Below are 22,557 nucleotides of genomic sequence, written 5' to 3'. Positions count from 1 at the left end.
GACCATCTCCAACAAGAGAGAATCTAACCATCTCCCCTTGACATTCAATGGCATAACAATCGCTGAAGCCCCAACTATCAACATCCTGGGGGTTACCATTGACCAGAAACTGAACTGCAGTAGCCATATAAATATAATGACTACAAGAGCAAGTCAGAGGCTAGGAATCCTGTGGCAAGTAACTCACCACCTGACACCATCTACAAGGCACAAGTCAGGAATGTGATGGAATACTCGCCACTTGCCTGGATAGGTGCAGCTCCAAAAACACTCAAGAAGCTCGACACCATCCAGGACAAAGCAACTTGCTTGATTGTCACCCCATCCACAAACATTAACTCCCTCCAGCACCAACGCACAGTGGCAGCAGTGTGTACCATCTACAAGATGCACTGCAACAGCACACCAAGTCTCCTTAGACAGCACTTTCCAAACTCGCAGCCTCTACCGCCTGGAAGGACAAGGGCAGCAGATGCATGGGAACACCATCACCTGCAAGTTCTCCTCCAAGCCACACACCATCCTGACTTGGAAATAAATCGCCATTCCTTCACTGTTGCTGGGTCAAAATCCAGGAACTCCATTCCTAATGGCACTGTTGGGTGTGCCTATCCCACATGGACTACAACAGTTCAAGAAGACGGCTCACCACCACCTTCTCAAGGGAAATTAAGGATGGGTAATAAAAGCTGTCTTAGCCAGTAGCACCCACATCGCATGAGCGTATAAAGAAAAAGGCTAGGGGTGTATTCTTTGCAACAGAGGAGGCTGAGGGACGATCTCATTGAAGTGTATAAAATTGTGAGGTCTAGACAGGGTGGTTACGTAGACTGTATTTCCTTTGGTTGAGAGTTCATAACTGGGGGCATAGATTTAGGGTTAGAGGTTGGAGTTTTCAAGTGGCATTCTTTTTTACCCAGAGGGTGATGGGGATCTGGAACACGCTGTCTGAAAGGGTGGGAGAGGCAGAAACCCTCATAACATTTAAAAAGTACTTGGATATACACAAGTGCCATAACCTACAAGGCTACAGACCAAGAGCTGGAAAGTGGGATTAGGCTGGATGGCTCGCTGTCGGCTGGTGCAGACACATTGGGCCGAACAGCCACCTTCCGTGCTGTAAATTTCTATGATTTATATGATTCTCTGGAAAAAGAGAGAAAATGTGGCCCTATAGACCATTTAGCCTAACATCTTAGTATGCAAAATACCAAAATATGTTGAAGATGTGGTAATTAGAAAATCATATGATTAAGCAGAGTCAACATGGATTTATTAAAGTGAAATCGTGTTTGACAAATATGATAGTTTTTTTTTTTGAGTATGTAAGTAGTCGGATGGATACGGGGGAACTAGTGGATGTAGTGCATTTGTGTTTTTCAAAAAAAATTCGATGAGGTGTGTCGCATGAGAGGTTATTACACAAAATTAGGACTCATGGGATCGAGGTAATATATTATCATGGATTGAGGATTGGTTAATGGACAGCAAACAGAGTAGGAATAAACAGGCCATTTTCAGGTTGGCAGATTCTAACTAGCAGGGTACTGCAAGGAATCAGTACTTGGGCTTCAACTATTTATTGTATTCTCTAGAGTTTCAAAGAATGAGAGGTGATCTCATTGATACTTAGAAAATTCTTACTGGGTGTGAAAGGGTGGATATAGATGGGATGTTTCCTCTGGTTGCTGAGTCTAGAACCAGGAGACATAGTCTCAGAATAAGGTTTAGGCCCCATTTAACTGAGATGAGGAGGAATTTCTTCACTTAAGGTGGTGAATCTTTGAAATTCTCTACCCCTGACGGCTGTGGAAGCTCTATCATTGAGCATGTTCAAGTAGGAATCGATAGATATCTAGATACTAATGACATCAAGGAATATGGGGATAGCTCAGCAAAGTGGGCATGATCTAATTGAATGGTGGGCCAGGCTCAATGAGCTGAATGGCCTACTCCTGCTCCTATGTTATTAGCTATATTAATGACTTAAATGAGGTACTGTATCCAAGTTTGTTGACACAAAGGTAGGTGGGAAAATAAACAGTGAGGAGGATGCAAAGAGGCTGCAGAGGGATATAGACAGGTTGGGTGAGTGGGCAAGAACATGGCAGACAGAATGCAATGTGACGAAGTGTAACGATATCCACCTTCGTAGGAACAAAGAAGAATATTTTTTGAATGGTGAGAGACTGGGAGTCCTTGTACATGAATCTCAAAATTAACATACAGGTCCAGCAAGCAATTAGGAAGTCAAATGGTATGTTATCTCCTGTTACAAAGGGATTAGAGCTTTGCTACGTTAGTACTGAGCATTGTTGAGGCCACACCTGGAGTACTGTGTGTGGTTTTGGTCTCCTTACTAAGGAAGGACATACTTGCCCTAGAGGGAGTGTAACAAAGGTTCACTAGACTGGTTCCTGGGATGAGGGGTTTGTCCTAGGATGAGATATTGAGTAGACTAAGCTGGAGTTTAGAAGAATGAGAGGTGATGTAATTGTAACACATAAATTTCTTAGGCTTGACATAGTGATGGCTGATAAAATGTTTCTCCTGGCTGCAGAATCTAGAACACGGTGTCACAGTCTCAGAATAAGGTGTTAGCCATTTAGGACTTGGATGAGGAGAAATTTTGTTCCTCAAAGGGTTGTATACTTTTGGAGATCACTATCCCAGATAGCTGTGAATACTCAGTCATTGAGTATATTCAAGTCAGAGGTCCGCAGATTTTTTTCATACTCAGGGAATTAAGGTGTATGGGTATAGTGCAGGTAGGTGGATTTGAGGTAGAAGATCAGCATGATTTTATTGAATGTTGGAGCAGACATGAAGGGCCAAATGGTCGTCTGCTGCTTGTATTTCTTATGTTCTTGTGTTGAAATTAGATAGAAGTTAACATTTGAGAATAGAGCTAATTTTATCCTGGTTTGCAATATTGTTAAAGTTGTATATTTTTGATCTTGCACAGTTAATTGCAATGATAACTTATTTTTTACAGTGTGGCATTTGCATGTGCAACATTTCTGTCTTTGAAGATCCTGTGGATGTGCCTTGTGGTCATGAATTCTGCAGAGGCTGCTGGGAAGGGTGAGTATCATTTGTTGGTATGGATTATTGGAGATTGTATTATTTCAATCTGCAGAAGTGGCAGGTTTTAATTTCTTTTTTCTTAGTGCTTCACCACCTCCTTCCCTGCTTCTAATCCCGATGTTACAATACTAAATACTATACTTCCTGGGCTGCAAATATCTGGACAGCCACTTCACAAAAGAATTTTAACTTAAAGGAGAAATCTATTCATCTTTGTTAGTAACTGTTATGAAATGTGACAAGTCATTTTTACAGCTTTAAGGAAAATAACTCTCAGAACGGTAGGGATATGGATCTCAGCTAAAGGCAACCAAAGCTGCTATTACAGCAGCCAAAAGGACTGGAGAAGATGATTTGGATAGCTGAGGGGAGGAATAAGATTGTTTACAGCTGTGTTAGACGCCAGTGGGTCATTAAGGACTGCATAGGTTCCTTGAAGAATTTTTGAAGGGAAGATAGGAGTGGACTGCCAGGGTATGGCAGAGGTTTTAAGTGGCTATTTTGTCAGTTTTCACCGTAAAAGATGATGTGAGTTACCAATAATGCATATTGGAATTGATGCTAAAATTAAGAGTCAGAGTGGATATGAAAATAGTCCTAGCTAGAATAAAACATCTCCAAACAGATCAGACTGATGGTATTCACCCAAGGGTGCTGAAAGAAATGGGGCTGTGCTCTGCTACTCCTTCACTCGTATATTCAAAAGCTCATTGGAGATGGAGTTTTATCTATAACTGGAGAGAGGCCCATGTAGGCCAATGTTTAAAAGCGGCAGTAAGTCAGAACTGGAAACTTCCAAAGTCTGTTGACTTTAGTTATTGGTAAATTGTTCGAGACATTAGAGATGTACTTTATGACAGAAAAGCAGTCTTAATGTGGCCTCTGGAGAAGGTCACATCTCACCAAACCGGTTGAATTTTTGAGGAAGTTAGTCGATTAGTTGGTGCAGGTAGCCTGGTTGACACACAACCTTAATATTCAAATAGCCTTTGAAAAGATGCCACACAATAGACTATTTATTAAATTTGAGTCTTTTTATGTTTAGTGGGCAATACTTTGTGGTTATTAGTGAGTTTCCTAAGGAACTGGTTGCATTTCAATGGACAGAAAGTTATTAAACAAAGTGGTTTTGCATGGGGACCAATTACTAGTTGCACATGAATTGGTAGTAGGACTATTGCGCTTCAGGCCTATATTTTCTGGAGTTTAGAAGAATGAGAAGCAATCTCATTGAAACATACAAGATTCTGAAGGGGCTGGATAGGGTAGACACTGAGAGGTTGTTCCTGCTGGTCGAGGAATCTAAAACACTGGTACAGTCTCAGGATAAGGGGCGATCATTTAGGACTGAGATGAGGAGAAATTACTTCACTCAAAAAGGGTTGTGAATCATTGGAATTCTCTATGCCAGAGGGTTGTGGATGCTCCATCGTTGAATACATTTAAGGCTGGGATAGACAGATTATTGGTGTCTCAGGGAATCAAGGGATGTGGCAAGCGGGCGAGAAAGTGGAGTTGAAGCCTAAGATCAACCATGATCGTATTGAATAGCGGAGCAGATTAGATGGGCCATATGGTCTACTACTGCTCCTATTTCTTGTGTCCAGATCAATCAGTAATCCCAATTAAGGGATTGGGAACAATTTCACGAATGGGAAAAAGATTGGTGTAGGTGTTGGGACCTTAGAGAAAAATAAATTACTTACAAATCTAGATGCAAATACATTAAATCTGGCATTTGTAATTTAATATGCATGAATATAACAACACGTGCATCTAAAACATCTTTAATGTAAGCGCCTCACAGGACCATAATCAGCCAAAAATTGACACTGAGCCAAAAAAAGGAGATGCTAAAAACTTGTCCAAAGAGGTAGATTTTAAGGAGAATCTTAAAGGAAGAGAAGTTAGGGAGGCAATTCCAGAGCTTTGGGCTGAGACTGCTGAAGGTACGGAGACCAACAATGGGTGAAGGAAGTTGGGGGTGGACACAAGACCAGGGTTGTTGGAGCGCTCAGTTTTTCACAAAAATACTTCCATCAGTGCATCCTCCGATACGCTACCCTCAATAAGCTTCCAGACTTCAGTTAGGGTATTGGCAGCAGAGTTTTGGATGAGCTCGAGTTTATGGAGGATGCACCATGACAGTATAGGGCCAGGCTGACCAGTTTTCCTGTGCTTTGTTTCCCTATGTTCATAAGACATCTGTTCATCCATCTGTGCTTCTTGTTAGCATGATCTGTGCTTTAAAATATTAGAGTGCATACTTGTTACGCAAAACTTGTTTTGGATATGTTATACAACTATCTTTCTCGAGTTTTGCAGCACTTCCTTCCTAGAAGTAGAACTTACCAGATTTTCTTTAAATTCTGTAATCAGGTCTTGCGGAATTGTGGGACCAAAATATCAGCCATTACCCTATTAATGGTAATTATCGGACTGTGTTGATGGTAGTCTTTTATATAATAGAATAACTTGCATTTATGTAGTGACTTTAATGTAGTAAAATGTCGCAAGGTACTTCACAGGAGCATTATCAAACAGAATTTGACTGAACCACATAAGAGGTATCTTAAAGGAGAGGTTGTTGGAGGGTAGATTTCAAAGCTTGGTGTCTCGGAAACTGAAAGCACAATCACCAATAGAGCGATTTGAAATCAATGATGCACAAGAGGCCAAAACTGGAGGAGTGCCTAGACCTCGGAGAGTTTTGGAGCTGGAGAAGTTACGGAGCTGGGAAGGGGTGAGGCCAGGGAGGGATTTGAAAACGAGGAGGAGAATTTCAAAATCGAGGGGATGCTTAACCAGGAGCCTATGTAGATCTCCAAGAACAAGGATGATAACTGAACAGGACTTAGTAATTGTCCAGTGCTACTGCAGTAATTCTGTAAAAGGAGGTTAATGTCCACAGTCAATCAGTAATATTCTTGATGAAAGCTGCTTTATCTTTAAGGGTTTTATGTTTTTCTCATGAATTAAACTTAACTAAATAACATAAGTTGATGTAGAACATTTTATATGTTCAATGGATCGAGCATGAATTTGTGCAGGTTGTATATCAACGATAGAAACTCCCTATTTTCATTAAACTTTAAAAGTAGAAATATGTCCCCAATGCGCTTCAGAAGTATGGAAAAAATTGATGCCGAGCCAAAGACGGATAGATTAGAATGGATGACTAAAATCTTAATCCATGAGCTGAATTTTGTAGTGGGTCCTAAAGCAAACTGGGGAGGTAGAGAGGCAGATGAGTTTGGGTAAATAATTTCAAAGTGGAACCTAATCAGCTGTAGGCACAAAAGTCAGTGATGAGGCAAAAGGTGGGTACCATGGAGGTATTTAAAGAAAAGGATTACAGTTTTAAGTTGGAGACATATGGGACTGGGAGCTCGTTTATATTAGCAAGGACTCTTGATGAATGTGCAAGACTTTGTGTGGGATAGGATGCGAGCAGCATAATTCTGAATGAGATCACTTAATACTGAAATTGATCTTGACAGTTTCTGGAGGTTGGAGGATTGATGGCTAGCTAGGAGAGGACTGGAATAGTTGTGTCTGAAGGTAACTGAGACAAATATGAAGCTTTCAGCAATGGAAGGCCTGAGGTAGGATCAGAGGATGGCGTTATATCAAAAGCAGAAGCAGGCAGCCTTTGTGATGGAAAGGCTCTGGACTCAGAACCTGAGCTTTGGGGTCAAACAGGATGTTGAGGTTGCAAGCAGTCTGAGAAATTGGTTGGAGAAGGAAGTGGCATATGGTGATGGCACAAAATCTGCTAGCGTTCAAAGGTGATGGCTTTAGGGCGGCACAGTGGCGCAGTGGTTAGCACCGCAGCCTCACAGCTCCAGCGACCCGGGTTCAATTCTGGGTACTGCCTGTGTGGAGTTTGCAAGTTCTCCCTGTGCTTGCGTGGGTTTTCTCCGGGTGCTCCGGTTTCCTCCCACAAGCCAAAAGACTTGCAGGTTGGTAGGTAAATTGGCCATTATAAATTGCCCCTAGTATAGGTAGGTGGTAGGGAAATATAGGGACAGGTGGGGATGTGGTAGGAATATGGGATTAGTGTAGAATTAGTATAAATGGGTGGTTGATGGTCGGCACAGACTCGGTGGGCCGAAGGGCCTGTTTCAGTGCTGTATCTCTAAACTAAACTAAACTAGTCCTCCCAATGTTTAACTGGAGTTGAGATTTGTCTAAGATTGGATATAGGACAGGTAAACTGACAGCATGGTTGCAAGGTCCAAAGTCTTGATGGGAGTGGTAGAGCTGGGTGTAATAGCATTACAAGTAGCTTACCCTTTATCCGTGGATGTTATTGCCAAGAGGCAGCATTTAGATAATGAAAAGGAGGAGGACACAAATGGATTTTTGAGGGTCTCCTGAGGTGATGGTGCAGGGATGGGAAGAGAAATAATTACCTTAGTTTTGTTTCATGGATTCATTTTGTAATTTATTTTGAGTTCTTTATATCTAACTTTCTCAAACTGGAAACAAATTAGAAAGTTACAAAGCTTTAATGTGTTTAAGGGCTCAGAAAGCAGATCAGCATTAATCGCAAACCATTTTGATTTCTTTTGTAGATTTTGTAAAGCAAATCCTTGTTTTATCACACATGGGGGAGTATGAATTTCACAACCTTAAGAGTTTTAAAAAAAAATAGGGAATTCTCTATTTGCTTTAGCTTTAGAATACAAAGCTCCCAGCCTGAGGGGTGAATTTATATCCTCATTGACTGAAATTTGAATTTTTGTTGCTCATGCTGGATCAACACGGCAAGTTACATTTCAGATAATTAATTATGACTATAGACTTTCTCCTAAATGTCATTGACAGCTGTTATGAAATATAATTTGAAAGTTAAGTTTAATGCTTCATTTAAAAGTGACACTTTCCATACATATGTGCTGAATTGGATTTCTAATTACTGCAAGGTCCAGTGCAAAACGACACATAGTCTGTCTAAATAGCTGGCAGCATTCATTCACTGCTGATCACAAAATCCGGGCCGTTAGGGTTTTGCTGCTTTGAACTCTTGAGTGATTTGATATCAAAGCCATGTCCACATCCCCAGTATTTGTTCATGCAGTAATTGTTCATACTTTCTGCAGGTTTTTGAATATTAAGATTCAAGAGGGAGAAGCCCACAATATAATCTGTCCAGCCTTCGACTGCTTTCAGCTTGTTCCTGTAGATATCATAGAAAACTTGGTTTCCAGAGAGATGGACAAACGTTATTTGCAGTTTGACATTAAGGTGAGCTTTGGAATAGAGTAACAACATTGAAAATGATCTTGACTATTTCATTCTGTATTAATGCTCTTTGGTTACATTTTGTGTATACTTTAAAATGTTAGGACACTAGCCTTGTTCACTTGAAACATGATCAGCCGGAAAAAAGTATATGAAAGAAATTGCATAGAACAGATAATTGGGAAATTAGTAATGCAGTAAAGTTAAGATGGTGACTAGAACCTTGATTATTGTTGCTCTTTAAGTGTAACTCAACCCTATTATGTGGAGAGGGATTTCTCTTAGCTGTTCCTATAGGCACAGCACTGGGATCTCACTTTTAAAGATTTTTTTCTTAGTTGATTTAACTTTGGGCTCAGTTTTTACCAGAAAGGGTGTGCACAAGCCTGGTTAAGAGCAACACAGTTGGACAGGCTGGGGATGTGAAGGCCCTGCCAATCTTAATGCCAAGGTATCATTTCAATGAAAGTTCCCAGGCCACTGCCCAACAAGCAGCCAGATTTACTACCTGGTTGGCAGGTTGACGGGAGCAAATATTTGGCTTCTGGTGACCTGTGGAAACAGTCCCTGGCAGCCAGCAGGTGAAGGAGTTGTAATGCAAACTGGGAGAGGTTTGGGGATTCCCTTAGCGCATTAGGGCTAATGCTAGGGATTCTCTAACGATGGGATGGGTGGGGGGAGCCCAATGACTCCTTGCTTGGCAGCAAACGGGTAAGGCCCCCCTTGATTTGATAGTGGTACATCGCAGTGCAGTTGACATCATTGGGCTGCGATTTTGCATCATAAGAGAGAATCCTGTCTGCTTTTAGCAGGAGCTTCAACTAGGACCTGAATCACCACTATTAATATTATGGTGGCAGAATCGGGATTTCACATTTCAGGATTTTAACACCTTGCCTGACCATTTCCTGCCCATGGTAGGTGAGGGATGCTTTTTAAAATTTAGGCCTTTATTTTTATTGATGGTTCTGAGTAAGTCATCTTTCGTGGATTCCACCTTGTTGGTGCAGCATGAAATAAAACTGATATCATGGATGAAGTATGCATTGGAATGATATCTCACTGCCATTATTCTCAAAACAAATAGATTCTAGTAGTGACCAGAGGCTTATGTTTTGCACTGATCGAAATTATAGATAGCAAGAAAGATTAATTAGCATAATGGCTCAGATTTCATGGCCAGTGGCGAACTGACAGCACGTGCCGCTGACCTTGAAGAAAGCTGCCCACAAAAATCTAGCAATCTCTAGTGTGGATTTCACCTTTCTAAACTTGACTTGGCAGCAGGTGAGAGAAACAGTAATGTCTTCAAACAGAGTAAGCAGCTAATCACATTGAAATATTTTCACAGGTAACAAACTAGGAAGTTAAAAATACTGATTATCCTTCACTTAATATCATTTTACAGAGAGTGAAATTAATACTGAGACATACACAAGGAATTAAGGTAGAAGCTGAAATATCATAATGAAACTTTAAAAAAAAAACTAAAATATGTGGAATTTTTTATGTTAATGCAAAAAATTTGACGTTCCAGAAAGATCAAATTGGCTTTTCAGGGCCAGAGAGGTTATTCAGCAGTAATTATGAACTTGGTACACCATTAAAACCCAGTTACAGTTACAAACTCAGTGCAGACTCCAGACGTCCCTGTCATTTTCAGAGGCGTAATGGTGGCAAATGCTGACAGGGCTGTGGAAGAAAATTCCTTCTTAATTAGGTTTGTTGTTGCTTTCGGTTTAAGATAATATTTTGGAGGCTGAGAAAAACTATTGGAAAAGTTCGACTGTTTTCTGATGGCTTAGTTGGTGAAGGCACTGTGTAACTGAGCTATATAGAGTAGAAGCTTCCAGATTCTATTCCGAGTATCCATTCTCAGCAACTTGAATAATTGTAATTTGCAAAAGTGTTGTAAGCAATCTGAGACATTAGGTCTATGTATTGAATTTTGAAGGCTCCAGGTATACCTGAGTGTAGGTATAATCAGAAATAAAAACAAAGTGTTGGAAATACTCAGTAGGTCTGGCAGCATCAGTGGAGAGAAAAGCAGTTTACATTTCAGGTCTGTAACCTTTCATTGGGGTTCTGATGAAAGGTTAGAGACCTGAAACATTAACTCTGCTTCTCTCTCCACAGATGCTGCCAGACTTGCTGAGTATTTCCAGCACTTTCTGTTTTTATTTCAGATTTCCAGCATCCATAGTATTTTGCTTTAATTCTAGGTATAATCAGTCCTGGCTGGCTTCAAGTCCATCTCCCAGAAATGGGAATGCACTGAACCCACTGCTCTTTTCTTCGGTGTTTAATATTTGTGCTTTACCAGGATCCAGCACATTGATATTCTTTTTCTTTTAGGCATTTGTGGAAAATAATCCAGTTATCAGATGGTGTCCCACTCCTGGCTGTGAAAGGGCAGTAAGACTAACCTGTCAAAGATCAGGTTCTACAATGGACCAGCTGAGTTTTCCTCTTCTGAGTGCACCAGCAGTGGATTGTGGGAAAGGACATCTCTTCTGTTGGTTAGTGTACAGAAATTTGAGTTTCAGGATGTCTTAGTTATAGAGTCATGGAGTCATCTACGGCACAGAAGGAAGCCATTCGGCCCTTTGAGTCCATGCCAGCTCTCCACAGAGCAATCCACTCTGTTCCACTCCCCTGCTCGATCCCCGTAGCCCTGCAAGTTTATTTCCTTCAAGTAGCCATCCAGTTTCCTTCTGAAGTCATTGATTTTCTCTGCTTCCACCACCATTGTGGGCAGCGAGTTCCAGGTCATAACCACCCACAGCATAAAGAAGTTCTTCCTCATATTCTCCCTCCATCGCTTTCCCAAAACCTTCAATTTGTGTCCCCTAGCCCTTATACCATCGGTTAATGGGAATAGTTTTTCCTTGTCTAATTTATCCAAGCCTGTCGCAATCTGGTACACCTCTATTAAATCTCCGCTCAGTCTCCTTTGTTCTAAGGAGAATAACCTCAGCTTTTCAAATCTAACCTTGTCACTAAATTCCCCCACCCCTAGAACCATTCTGATAAATCTCCTCTGCACCCTCTCGAGGACCTTCACATCCCTGGTGACCAGAACTGGACGCAATACTCCAGTTGGAACCTAACCAAAGCTTTATAAAAGTTCAGCATAACTTCCCTGCTTTTCTACTCAATGCCTCTATTTATGAAACCCAAGATCCCATATGCTTTACTATCCACTGTTGATATGACCTGCCACCTTCAAAGATCGATGCACATGCACCCCAGGTTCCTGCACGCTCTAGAACTGTGCTATTAAGTATATATTTCCTCACCCTACTCTTTCTGCCAAAATGCATAACCTCACACTTGTCAGTATTAAACTCCATCTGCTTCTCTATTGTCAGGGATTATAGAAAGATGTCAGATGGTACCCTGGTACTATTTCTTAGGAAATGCCAAATCGCATCATTTTAAATTTGCATGTTTTGACATGATCAGATCTATCTGTTTATAGAAGAATATATAACATCCCTTCAATCAATCAGATTCCAGAACCCCATCCACCATCCCTTTCGCCTTGGAGTGCATCCTCCACCCTGATTCTGTGAGCATGCCTTCCAGTGTTGATTTGATCTTTTTTTCCCATCAACTATGAGCTTTGGTTGGTCAGTCACATCTGGAGTATTGACTCCATTTAAAAACACAATATAGCCACAATTGTTTTCTGTTTACCTTTACTCGGTCCCTTCCTTGCTGTGGTGAAACCTGCTGTCTCATTTTCTCCCACAGCTCTGCTGCTCAGCCTGTCAACCATGCTGCAGGTGCTGATAGTAGAATATGAATATTTATCTATAATTAATTAAGGATGTTAAGTTTGCACATGCTTACTATCTACGAAACCTTACATCCTGTTTACAAAATCTTTTTTCCTGCTGTGAACTGCTCCCACAAAAAATTTCAGTGTGCACATTTATAACACTAGCTATGTAAGTTGTCATGCTGTAACTGTACCCTCCTGCCTGTGGTGATGCTGTAGTGCCTCAGTTTCACATCACCTCCTTCACCTGTTCTGCTGAGAAACTGCTACGCTTCAAGTAACTTTGCTTCTCTGCTTCCCAAATTGCCGTACATTTTTTCCAGTTAAATATAAATAATAAATTGAAGTATATATAAAATTAAGGACAAAATATGACTTATAGACAAGAACTAAAATATGTCAGTTCTGAAGAAGGGTCACTGACCCGAAACGTTAACTCTACTTCTCTCTCCACAGATGCTGCCAGACCTGCTGAGTATTTCCAGCATTTCTTGTTTTTATTTCAGATTTCCAGCATCCGCAGTATTTTGCTTTTATTTAACTGAAATATGTCTACAGGCTGTGAGCCAATTGCCCCATCCTCCAACTCAGAGATTCTCAACCTTTTTGCTTCTGAGGCTCCCCTCCTGTCTTGTAAAAATTCTGTGGGCCTCCTGTTCGACAAGTATTTTTTCTATTTAAAATTAATTCTGTTTAAAATGTTGTTCAATTAAGTGTAGATATTTTTGTTTTGCTTGCCTGATGTGAAACTTGTTAATGGTGCTGAGCAACTTGAGTAACTTCAAGCACACACACATGTCATGGCCAATGGTCATTCTGGCTCGGTACTTTGTTTTCATTGATGCCATTGCTGAAAATCCAGCTTCGCATAAGTAGGATGTGCTAAATAGGGCCAACACTTTGCAGATGCAACAGTGCTGTATTCATTGGAGCCTTCACACCAAAATGTCTCCAGCAGCATTTCACTGAACTTGGCCCTGAGGGAATTGTCTGATGAAATGTCAATGAGCTGCTCTAATAGTTTTGAGGGAATGGAAAGTTGCAGTTTACCTTCAATATTCTCACCAAATGGGCTTGTAGCCCACAGGTGTGTTAGCAAGTGGTTCCATCATGGGTCATAGAAAGTCAGCACTACGCAACAAATGTAATACTTAAAGATGTGCTACCAGCTGCATATGCATGAGCACAGAATTGTACTCTGCGCCCACATTTTAATGAAGTGTAGCTAAACACCTGGAGTTTGTTGCTCTGGAGTTTGCAAAATTAACAAGTGTTAATGCTGTGTTGAGAACACCATGAAGACCTGGTTCGCTATTTTTCGCAGCAAGTGCCTCTCTGTGTTAAAAGCAGTGTGTCCAAATAGCATGAGGTGCTGCAGCTTTTATATCCTCGCACAACGTCAGAATGCTTTCCAGCCATTGCCGCAGCCTCGTCAGTGCTGACCCCAATGCAGTTTGTCCAGCTGATATCTGCTGAAGTGGTGAAATCATCCAACAATTCAAAAATATATAGTCTAACTTGGTAGCTGTCTTGAGCTCTTTGCAAAACAACAAGTTTTTTATTTCCTTATTCCACGCATACTGAACTTGGGTAAGTAAGTCGGAAATTTTAGAAATGAGTGAATCCACAAGGTTGTATAGCAAAGTCATTATCATGTAGCCAATCGATACACTGCAAAATTATGTCATCTGACGTTAAATCAATCCATTGTTAATGTCACTTGACATTGGTACCTTTTCCAGTTCCTTGGCCTTCTACTCTCCAGGTATTTCCCTTACGATTTCCATAGCACATGGCATTATCAACTACAGCATTAACATTACCTTCAGCTGCTTCATCAATGACCTTCCTTCAATCATAAGGTCAGAAGTGTGAATGTTCGCTGATGATTGCACAATGTTCAGCACCATTCGTGACTCCTCAGATAATGAAGCAGTCCGTGTAGAAATGCAGCAAGACCTGGACAATATCCAGGCTTGGGCTGATAAATGGCAAGTAATATTCACACCACACAAGTGCCAGGCAGTGACCATCTCAACAAGAGATAATTTAACCATCTCCCCTTGACATTCAATGGCATTATGATCGCTGAATCCCCCACTATTAACATCCTGGGGGTTACCATTGACCAGAAACTGAACTGGAGTAGCCATATAAATATTGTGGCTACAAGAGCAGGTCAGAGGCTAGGAATTCTGCGACAAGTAACTCACCAGCTGACTCCCCAAAGCCTATCCACCATCTACAAGCCACAAGTCAGGAGTGTGATGGAATACTGTCCACTTGCCTGGATGGATGCAGCTCAACGGCACTCAAGAACCTCGATACCATCCAGGACAAAGCAGCCCGCTTGATTGGAATCCCATCCACAAACCTTCACTCCCTCCACCACCAACGCACAGTGGCAGCAGTGTGTACCATCTATAAGATTCACTGCAGCAACGCACCAAAGCTGCTTAGACAGCACCTTCCAAACCTGCGACCTCTACCACCTAAAAGAACAAGGGCAGCAGATACATAGGGATACCACCACCTGCAAGTTCCCCTCCAAGCCACACACCATCCTGACTTGGAACTATATCGTCGTTCCTTCACTGTCGCTGGGTCAAAATCCTGGAACTCTCTTCCTAACAGCACTGGCGTTGTGTAAAGAATATAAAAGCTGCAGCAGCTCATGCTATTTGGACACATTGCTTTTACACAGAGAGGCACTTGCTGCGAAAAACAGCGAACCAAGTCTCCATGGTGTTCTCAACGCAACAAATTCAAACATACAGTTGATCCCAATCAGTAGATGACCAATTTGCCAAGCAGCTTTATACTGATGACATACATTGTTTTCCAGTAACATTGGACTACACCCCAAGGACTGCAGTGGTTCAAGAAGGCAGCTCACCACCTCCTTCTCAAGGGCAATTAGGGATGGGCAATAAATGCTGGCCTGGCCAGTGATGCCCGCATCCCATGAATGAATAAAAACAAAACTATTCAGGAATCGTGATTTTTTTTTTTGCTTTAGCAATTTTCTGCACCACTAAGTAGGATGAGACGATAAGCTTTTATTAGCAATATTTGTGGATTTATCACTGCTTTAGTGTGGACCACTCCCTTAGCCTTTTGTTCAAAAAGCAAATGTTTGTCCTTATATATTTCACGCTTGGTTATTAAATGCCTCTGCAAAAATTACACACTGCAGTTGAGTTATATCTCCAATTCCAATACAAATAAAACCAAAATTCAAGTAGCTGTCTTCATAGTTCCTTAATTTTGCATGTTTAATGGCACTTTTTTTTTACTCGTATCTCCATCTCCTCTGTGTTCTTCAACCTTTACGGTTGAAATCGTTGAAGGATGTTCTGTATCATGGCTCTGTGGGTTTTGAAGCTGATGGTCACATTAAACATTTATCCATATTTGTTTTTTGTTTGCATTTATACTGATTTTTCCTATTCTTTGTAATTTATCTTACTCTTGCTGAAATAGTTCTATTGCACCTTACATAAAGAAGAATTTATTGATCTTAAATTTACATGATGTGCCCATTTACTACCCAAGGTCTGCTTCACTCCATCAGCCATATGTTTAGCAGGAAATGAGCCGGCAGCAACAAACTCTGTGCTTGCTACAGGCACATTTAGTGCGCACGCAGTAAGACTGGACTATAATTCCAGGTCTACTTTCTCCATTTCAGAAACCGAATCTCCTCCTTATTTCAATACCAAACCCCAACACGGCAGGAGCACCAATGAAGTCGGAGGCAGATGGCACATGAAAGAAATGGAGAAATAAAGAAGGCCCTGAGAGACTTTACCCGCCTGAACTCATTGCCTTGAATCATTTAATGACAAAGGGAGCCACCCCCTCCCCCTTTCCTCCTCTCTTTCCCTTCACAAATAACCAGCAGTATTTTGAAGGACATGAGCGTCCAGACTAGGCTTATCCATCAGAACCATATGATCATGAAGACCAAGCTCCAAGTCTGAGGTACAAGGAAAATGGTGATAATGGCTTCAGCTATTTTATTAACTCAGACTGAAGGCATTGAAGGAGAGAGTCACACCAGATCCCAATTATTACAGCCTTGCCACAAGCCCAGAGACCAGATTTTTCTGTCCATAGTGAAGCGACGGCATTCGCTGCTGATCTCGAAGGAAGCTGCCCACAAAGATCTAGCAATCTCTGTGGCATGGTTTTTTTTTTTGTGTTTAGCATAGATCAAGTGTTGTCTATAAAAGTCTCGGAGTCTTTGTAGGGCTAAAGAAAACTTGTCTATTATATACATATAACTATTTACACTCTCCACAAGTCTTTCTAGCCAGCACACCTTTGGCTGCTTCTAGCTTCTTCCAAGCCCATATATGATCTCCCCTCCACTCAGTAGCTCTTTCCAGTACCCTAATTGAGATCAGAAACATGCCTGAAATATTGATGTGAAGCACCCTCATGCTAATACTTGGTGCACTGCCATAATGCATCACGAAAGCACTGCATCACTGGCTGCCAACATTCTAAATCTATTCATAATTCTGCAAATGTTTTATACATGAGTGTATCAAGTGATGCATTTTAAGATGTTATAATATTTTTCATAGGGAGTGTCTAGGAGAAGCCCATGAACCATGTGATTGTCAAACATGGAAAAACTGGCTACAGAAAATTACAGAAATGAAACCAGAAGAACGTAAGACTGTTGCTTCACATTCTATTCTGATTCTTTGAAAGCTCTTGTGTCTTTTTTAGTGAACGATGTTGCTGAAATTTGAACTTTCACCATATGCCTCCCGATCGCTACCCTCCCTCAGCCTAGGTCCATGCCTTCTCTAGTTGGGTCCTCCTTTGCTTCTGCACCACCAGAATTTCTTCTTAGAGGGTTTATTTATTGTGCTGTAAGTCACCTCCACTGTATGGGTTGGGTGAGGGGGCGGGGGGCGGAAGGAATAAACAATAAAAGTGCACTTTATAAGGCAAAGTTGGTACTTTTTACTTCCAAAATTTTGGTCTTCCTCCCGTGGATATATTCTATCAAAACTTTTCATAATTTTTAACACCTGTTAAATTTCTTCCTTGGCCTTCTCTGTTTCACTGGAAATAGTCCCAGTATTTCAAGTCGTCTCTTATTGCTGTAAATATACATCCCTAGCATCATCCCTTTGATTCTAGGCTTAAACACTGTAATATCCGTTCTATAATGGGGGTGGTCAGTACTACACACTGTGGCCTAAACAATGCTTTGTACAAATTCAACTTTGCCTCCATATTGTGGTATTCCATGCTCAGATTTATAAAATGCAAAATGCTGGGGGTTTTTTCATCCACCAGATTTTATTTTTCAACACCCATATATGCTGTAGCTAACCTGCTTGTCAGGCTTCTGTCAATGTTACAAGCTCAGCAGACTACAGCAAACACTTGACAGTAGTATGGATGAACTAGAATCTAATTATTCCTGAACACTTGCTGTCACTTTCCCACGACAGTGTAATTGAGATTGTGTGCTTCACTGCTGTAACAACATAACACACTGAAAGTGGCCTAAAATGTAGGCAATGTGTGTAATTTATAGTTTTCTGCAAATGTTGAATGTTACAAGTGCTTAGAAATAGTAATTGAAGTTGTTAGTTAATTCCTTTTATTTTTCAAATCCTATTCTGTTGTGCTAATAGTTGCTGGTGTAAATGAAGCATTTGAAGATGCTGCCAACTGTCTTTGGTTGTTGTCTAACTCTAAACCATGCGCCAACTGTAAATCTCCAATTCAAAAGAATGAGGGCTGCAATCACATGCAATGTGCCAAGGTAAGCATTGTAAGATTGCTATGTAGGGAGACATTGCTGAGCTTAATTTAAATTTCTTGAAAGCAGTGTTTCACTAAATACACTAAATGTGCTATATCTTGAGAGAAAAACAGTGTTAACATTTCAGGTCCACAGATGCTGCATGATCTGCTGACTAATTCCAGAATTTTCTGTTCTTGTTTCAGATTTCCAGCATCTGCAGTATTTTGTTTTTGCTATATCTTAGTACTGTTTTATATTCATGTGGGTATCCAAGTATATTGTGGAATTATTTTTTTCTATAAAGTATTTGGTAAAATGATAATGCAATATTTAATTTGAAACACTAGTTCCTAATTTGGGCATTTTAAAACAGAAATTGTCAACCATGATTAGACAAATGAACAAATTCTTCCTAATTTAGACATTGGGTGCCATGTTCAGCTTCCATTTTATGCTTCTCTGAAGATATTCCTTCTCACTGTTTATTTTCTTTCCTTTTCAGTCACTTTCCTATATTGCCACAAGTACTTCTACCTCCATTTTTTTATTCCAAATAATGACTTTAGTAATATTCCTGTTACATTTTTGGGCTTTTACTCTACGTGTTCTCTTTGGTTCAGCACTATTGCAGACTCCCATAAATTGACTTTGCATGCCATATAGGCCGTTATCTGTGCAATGTCTAACTAAAAGTAGGAATTTCGTTGTCAAATGGCTTTTTGGAGTATATCGCATGTAACCAGGGGATCCCCTTGTCTTACTAGGCAGAAGACTATGCACTCTATCGGACTGAGTCTTGGGCTGTAAACGAAGAGACAAATATATATTTAACCTGCAGCATTGCTATTTGTGAGAGCTTGCTGTGCACAAACTGGCTGCCATGTTTTCTACATTATAATAGTGATTACACTTCAAAAACAAAAATTAGCTATATCGTTCTTTTAGGATGTCCTGAGATCATGAAAGGTTGGTAAAAATGTAAGTTCGCTATTGCCATCAAGTAAATGAGCAGTATTCAGTATCAACAATATGTTTTACATTAGCCTGGATTTTGCGGTCAGTGGCAAAACAACAGCACTCACCACTGACCTCAAAGAAGCTGCCCACAAAAATCTAGTGATCTCTGTGGTGCAGACCTCCCCGTTCCCAAAATCAGTTTGTTTCTGGTACCAAGGCCAGAATGTTACGTTGGGCAGGAGGCCCCACCCACCAGCCAAAAAGTCGGGGCAAGCCCACCTCCGCAGGCCTGGGGAACCAGGCCAGGATTTCTTGCTCCCCAGGCCCTTAATTGGTCTTGGCCAGGACTTCCACCTCCTTGAGGCAGGATGAGCTGCCGGCCAATCAATGGGTTGGCAGCTCTTAGTCCCAGCAGGGCCAGGGTGAGCGGTGGCCAATGCTGGAACTACACCCAGCCGTCAGAGGCAAGAGGATGGACGGCCCTCAAACTCGGGTAGGTTTTTAGGGCCTTGCCAGGGACATTCGGCCGGACCCTGCCGAGGCAAAGGATGTCGATTTTGGGGGGTGTATGAAGGACTGTTGTGCGGTGGGGGCAGTTGGGGCTTTGGGCGTGGCTCTCTGTGGGGCACGGTGCCCTATCAGGTGGGTTTCTTGGGGCCTTTGCCATCTGGCCCCCAAGGGTAAAATATCCGCGGTGGCAGTTGGAAGCCTTTAAGTGGCAGTTAATTGGCCACTTAAGGGCCTTGATTGGCCTGGGGTGGGCGGGCCATTCCTTGCTGCCGCCCCACGTAAAATTGCAGCGGGTGCGTGAGGGTTACGATCAGCGCCCCCTGCCTCCCATTCAATTTTACAAACCACCCCCCCCCCTCCCATCCAACAGCCCGCTCGTTGGGGGGGGGTCATAAAATTTTGGCCCAATTCAAGGGGATCTCCAGACATCAAGCGACAGTGATGTCATCAATATCATTGAAGTATTCTCACAGACAGCAAACCAGGAAGAAAAGAAACACTGAATCCCTTCACTTTTAATTTTAAATTTTTACAGATAATGAAATAAATGCAACATACACATGGGCTTATGGTAGAAGATAAAATATCATAAAGGTTTAAAATATCTTTTAAATGTGGAATTTCTTATAATGGAGAAATTTAAAATTCAACAGATTACTCTTTCAGTACCAGTAAAACTGCTTAGCAGTAATTAGGAATTTAGTATGCCATTTAAAAACCCAGTTATACCTCATTCAATAAGATGTAACTTTTTCAGGGGTTTTTATGGTGAGACTAAAAGCGCAAGAGTGGAAGTTCTAGTCAACTCATAGACTTCCAATTCATTGCAGTTTGGGGGATTCTCAACCGTGCATGCTCTGGAGAAGCTTAGAATTACTGACAGTAGCTTCTGGATTTCAGCATTTAACTGCCTAAGTGCAGACCCCAGAAGTTGTTGTCACTTTCAGAGGAGTAATGGACAGTGAATGCCGACAGTTCAGCCGCTATTACTGCCGCAAATCCAGCCTTTAATTACAAGTTTTATTATTGTCGATGTCAAAATAATAAAGATTTATCTCCTGTACAATGGGCCGGATTATGCAGTCAACGGTAAACTGACAGCGCCTTTTGCATTTGCCCATAGACTTTCTATGGGCTTTTGCACTGGAGGTTGCTGTCAGTCATCTAACCAGAAAGGTTTGGTGCCCTCTACAGGGCATCTGTGACCTATGTGAATAGGGCAAGCAATTGTATATCTCAATCAATCAGATTGAAGAGCAGCACAGATTCTGTACAACCAAGTGTTAGAATATTTAATTCAATATCAAATTGGGTACAGAAAATGAAATAGAGAGGGAAAGAAAGATTTGATTGAGAGTAAGAGATGAAGAATTTTTTTTTTAAATCAAATTTTAACTTTTTTGAACCTCCAGCAATAATTAAAAGCTAATTTGCAGTGTCAGAGAAATTGTTTTGCAGTAATTAACAATTATCACACTGTTAAAAATCTTACTTACACTGGAATGGACAAACCCTTTTTCTGGTGAGTTAAGTGTGTAAATGTCATGTAAGTACAGCAAATTCACATTGTTCCATATATTTCAATGGAGAGTCTTTTGGCAAGATAACAACATTTTCGTTCAGCATTTGGAGAAGCGATGCATCTTTTACAACAACTTCTGTATTTACACATTTAACTGCATGTGTGCAATCGCTGGAAGATGTCAGATTTGCAAGTTAATAACAATGAGCTCTGTTAGCCTCACTGTTATTCCTAATGCAAAATCTAGCCCTATAGCTCAACAAAAATTGGTCTACAACCACAGTGGCTCATTTTTTATGGCGACATCATTTAGTGCAATCTCTCCATGAGCTTTAGACTAATTGCAGAGCTCAATACCAACAAAGATATAAGCACACATTTGGAAGCTCTAGCTATATAACTATCTGTCAAAGGAACTTTGAAGAATTATTGGCCTTTCTTCAACGCCCAAACCACATCTTGACCCCTGGCACAGCTCTCAATCAAAGATGCTACTCCAGGATGTCAGTCAACTCAGTTGTTTAGAAGTTAATGGGCTGGCTCGGTTTATGATTTGTGCCATGTGCTTTTATCCACGAGATAGGTCCCCCATCCAGGTATGAGGTGAACAAATGATCCGTGCATGCAAAGAGCTTCCTGAACGACACACATGTTTGCCTCAACCTGAAATGCAAATATTAGTCTGACTATAATGTAAATTATCTAAAGCTTGCAGAAATGACCAGCAGCATCTGATCTAAATGTTGTATGTGTGCTGTGTCCCATTTTTAAAATAAAATCCAATTAATCTAACAAAAAACAGATAAAATTGTTTTTTTTGTCACTATTGTGCTTTCTACCTATGTTTCCTCTTATAAAGACAATAATTCCATTGTTTTATAATGCAGGAATGTTAAGCTATTCCTTTAATAATTTAAATCATGCTCGATTTCCCTTGATGTCCTATTATGGAAGATGAGTACACTGTCCTTTCAAAATGCTCATCAGAATACTATGATCGCAAGCAAACAATCTAAAAACTGAAAGTATAGAATGGTTACAAGACAGAAGATGGCCATTCAGCCAGGTCTTTGCAAAAGCAATTGAGCTAGTCCCACTAGCTAGTAGATTGATTAAAATAAATTCTTAGCTTGTTTGAGTCGAAAAGCTTTTAACAGTTGCCTATGGAGATGTATCCACCCAGTACATTCTATTGTCAGAGCCAAGAAACATTTTGTACTATTGCTGCAGTGAGTAATCAGATCATTATTCCAGCAGAATAACTTTAAAAGGAGCCAAGTAAGATACATTGCAATGTGATAAACATTACACTAAGATGTTGAACCCTCATTATTTCAATACTTTGTCTTCAATCTGACATCAACTTTCCCATTCAATTGCTTAATTATCAAAACCTATATAGACAATGAAAACCTGGAGCTGTGGTTATCCTGTTGATTAGTCACTGGCAGGTAGATAATATAATTTTGGGGGAAAAAATCTAGTGATACACTTTATGTAGGGTACAGAGAAATCTGATTTGAGTAAATAGCTCCAGTATGAAAACGCCACATGTGTAACAGGCTGCTGTTTCCCCAACTTGTAGGAATTATCAAAATTCATACCTGAAAACAAAATAATCTAATAAAATACAATTCCAGTCCTACTTACAGTTTAACAGTATTTTTATATAGA

At 40.7% G+C, this 22,557-nt stretch overlaps 1 protein-coding gene across 4 annotated transcripts in view; it reads left to right on the top strand.

Annotated features, from left to right (window-relative positions):
* The window catches only part of ankib1a (ankyrin repeat and IBR domain containing 1a), a 166,867-nt gene that overhangs the window by 111,189 nt on the left and 33,121 nt on the right, over positions 1-22,557 (top strand). For all 4 annotated transcript variants that reach the window (XM_068012310.1, XM_068012293.1, XM_068012303.1 and 1 more), the window contains exons 7-11: positions 2,996-3,084; positions 8,193-8,337; positions 10,690-10,853; positions 16,711-16,799; positions 17,782-17,912. In XM_068012310.1, coding sequence (XP_067868411.1) covers positions 2,996-3,084; positions 8,193-8,337; positions 10,690-10,853; positions 16,711-16,799; positions 17,782-17,912 — 618 coding nt within the window. The remainder of the gene's footprint in view (positions 1-2,995; positions 3,085-8,192; positions 8,338-10,689; positions 10,854-16,710; positions 16,800-17,781; positions 17,913-22,557) is intronic.

Source organism: Heterodontus francisci, chromosome 2 (assembly GCF_036365525.1).
Source record: "Heterodontus francisci isolate sHetFra1 chromosome 2, sHetFra1.hap1, whole genome shotgun sequence".
Taxonomy (NCBI): domain Eukaryota; kingdom Metazoa; phylum Chordata; class Chondrichthyes; order Heterodontiformes; family Heterodontidae; genus Heterodontus; species Heterodontus francisci.
This window is presented reverse-complemented; position numbering and strand designations above follow the sequence as displayed.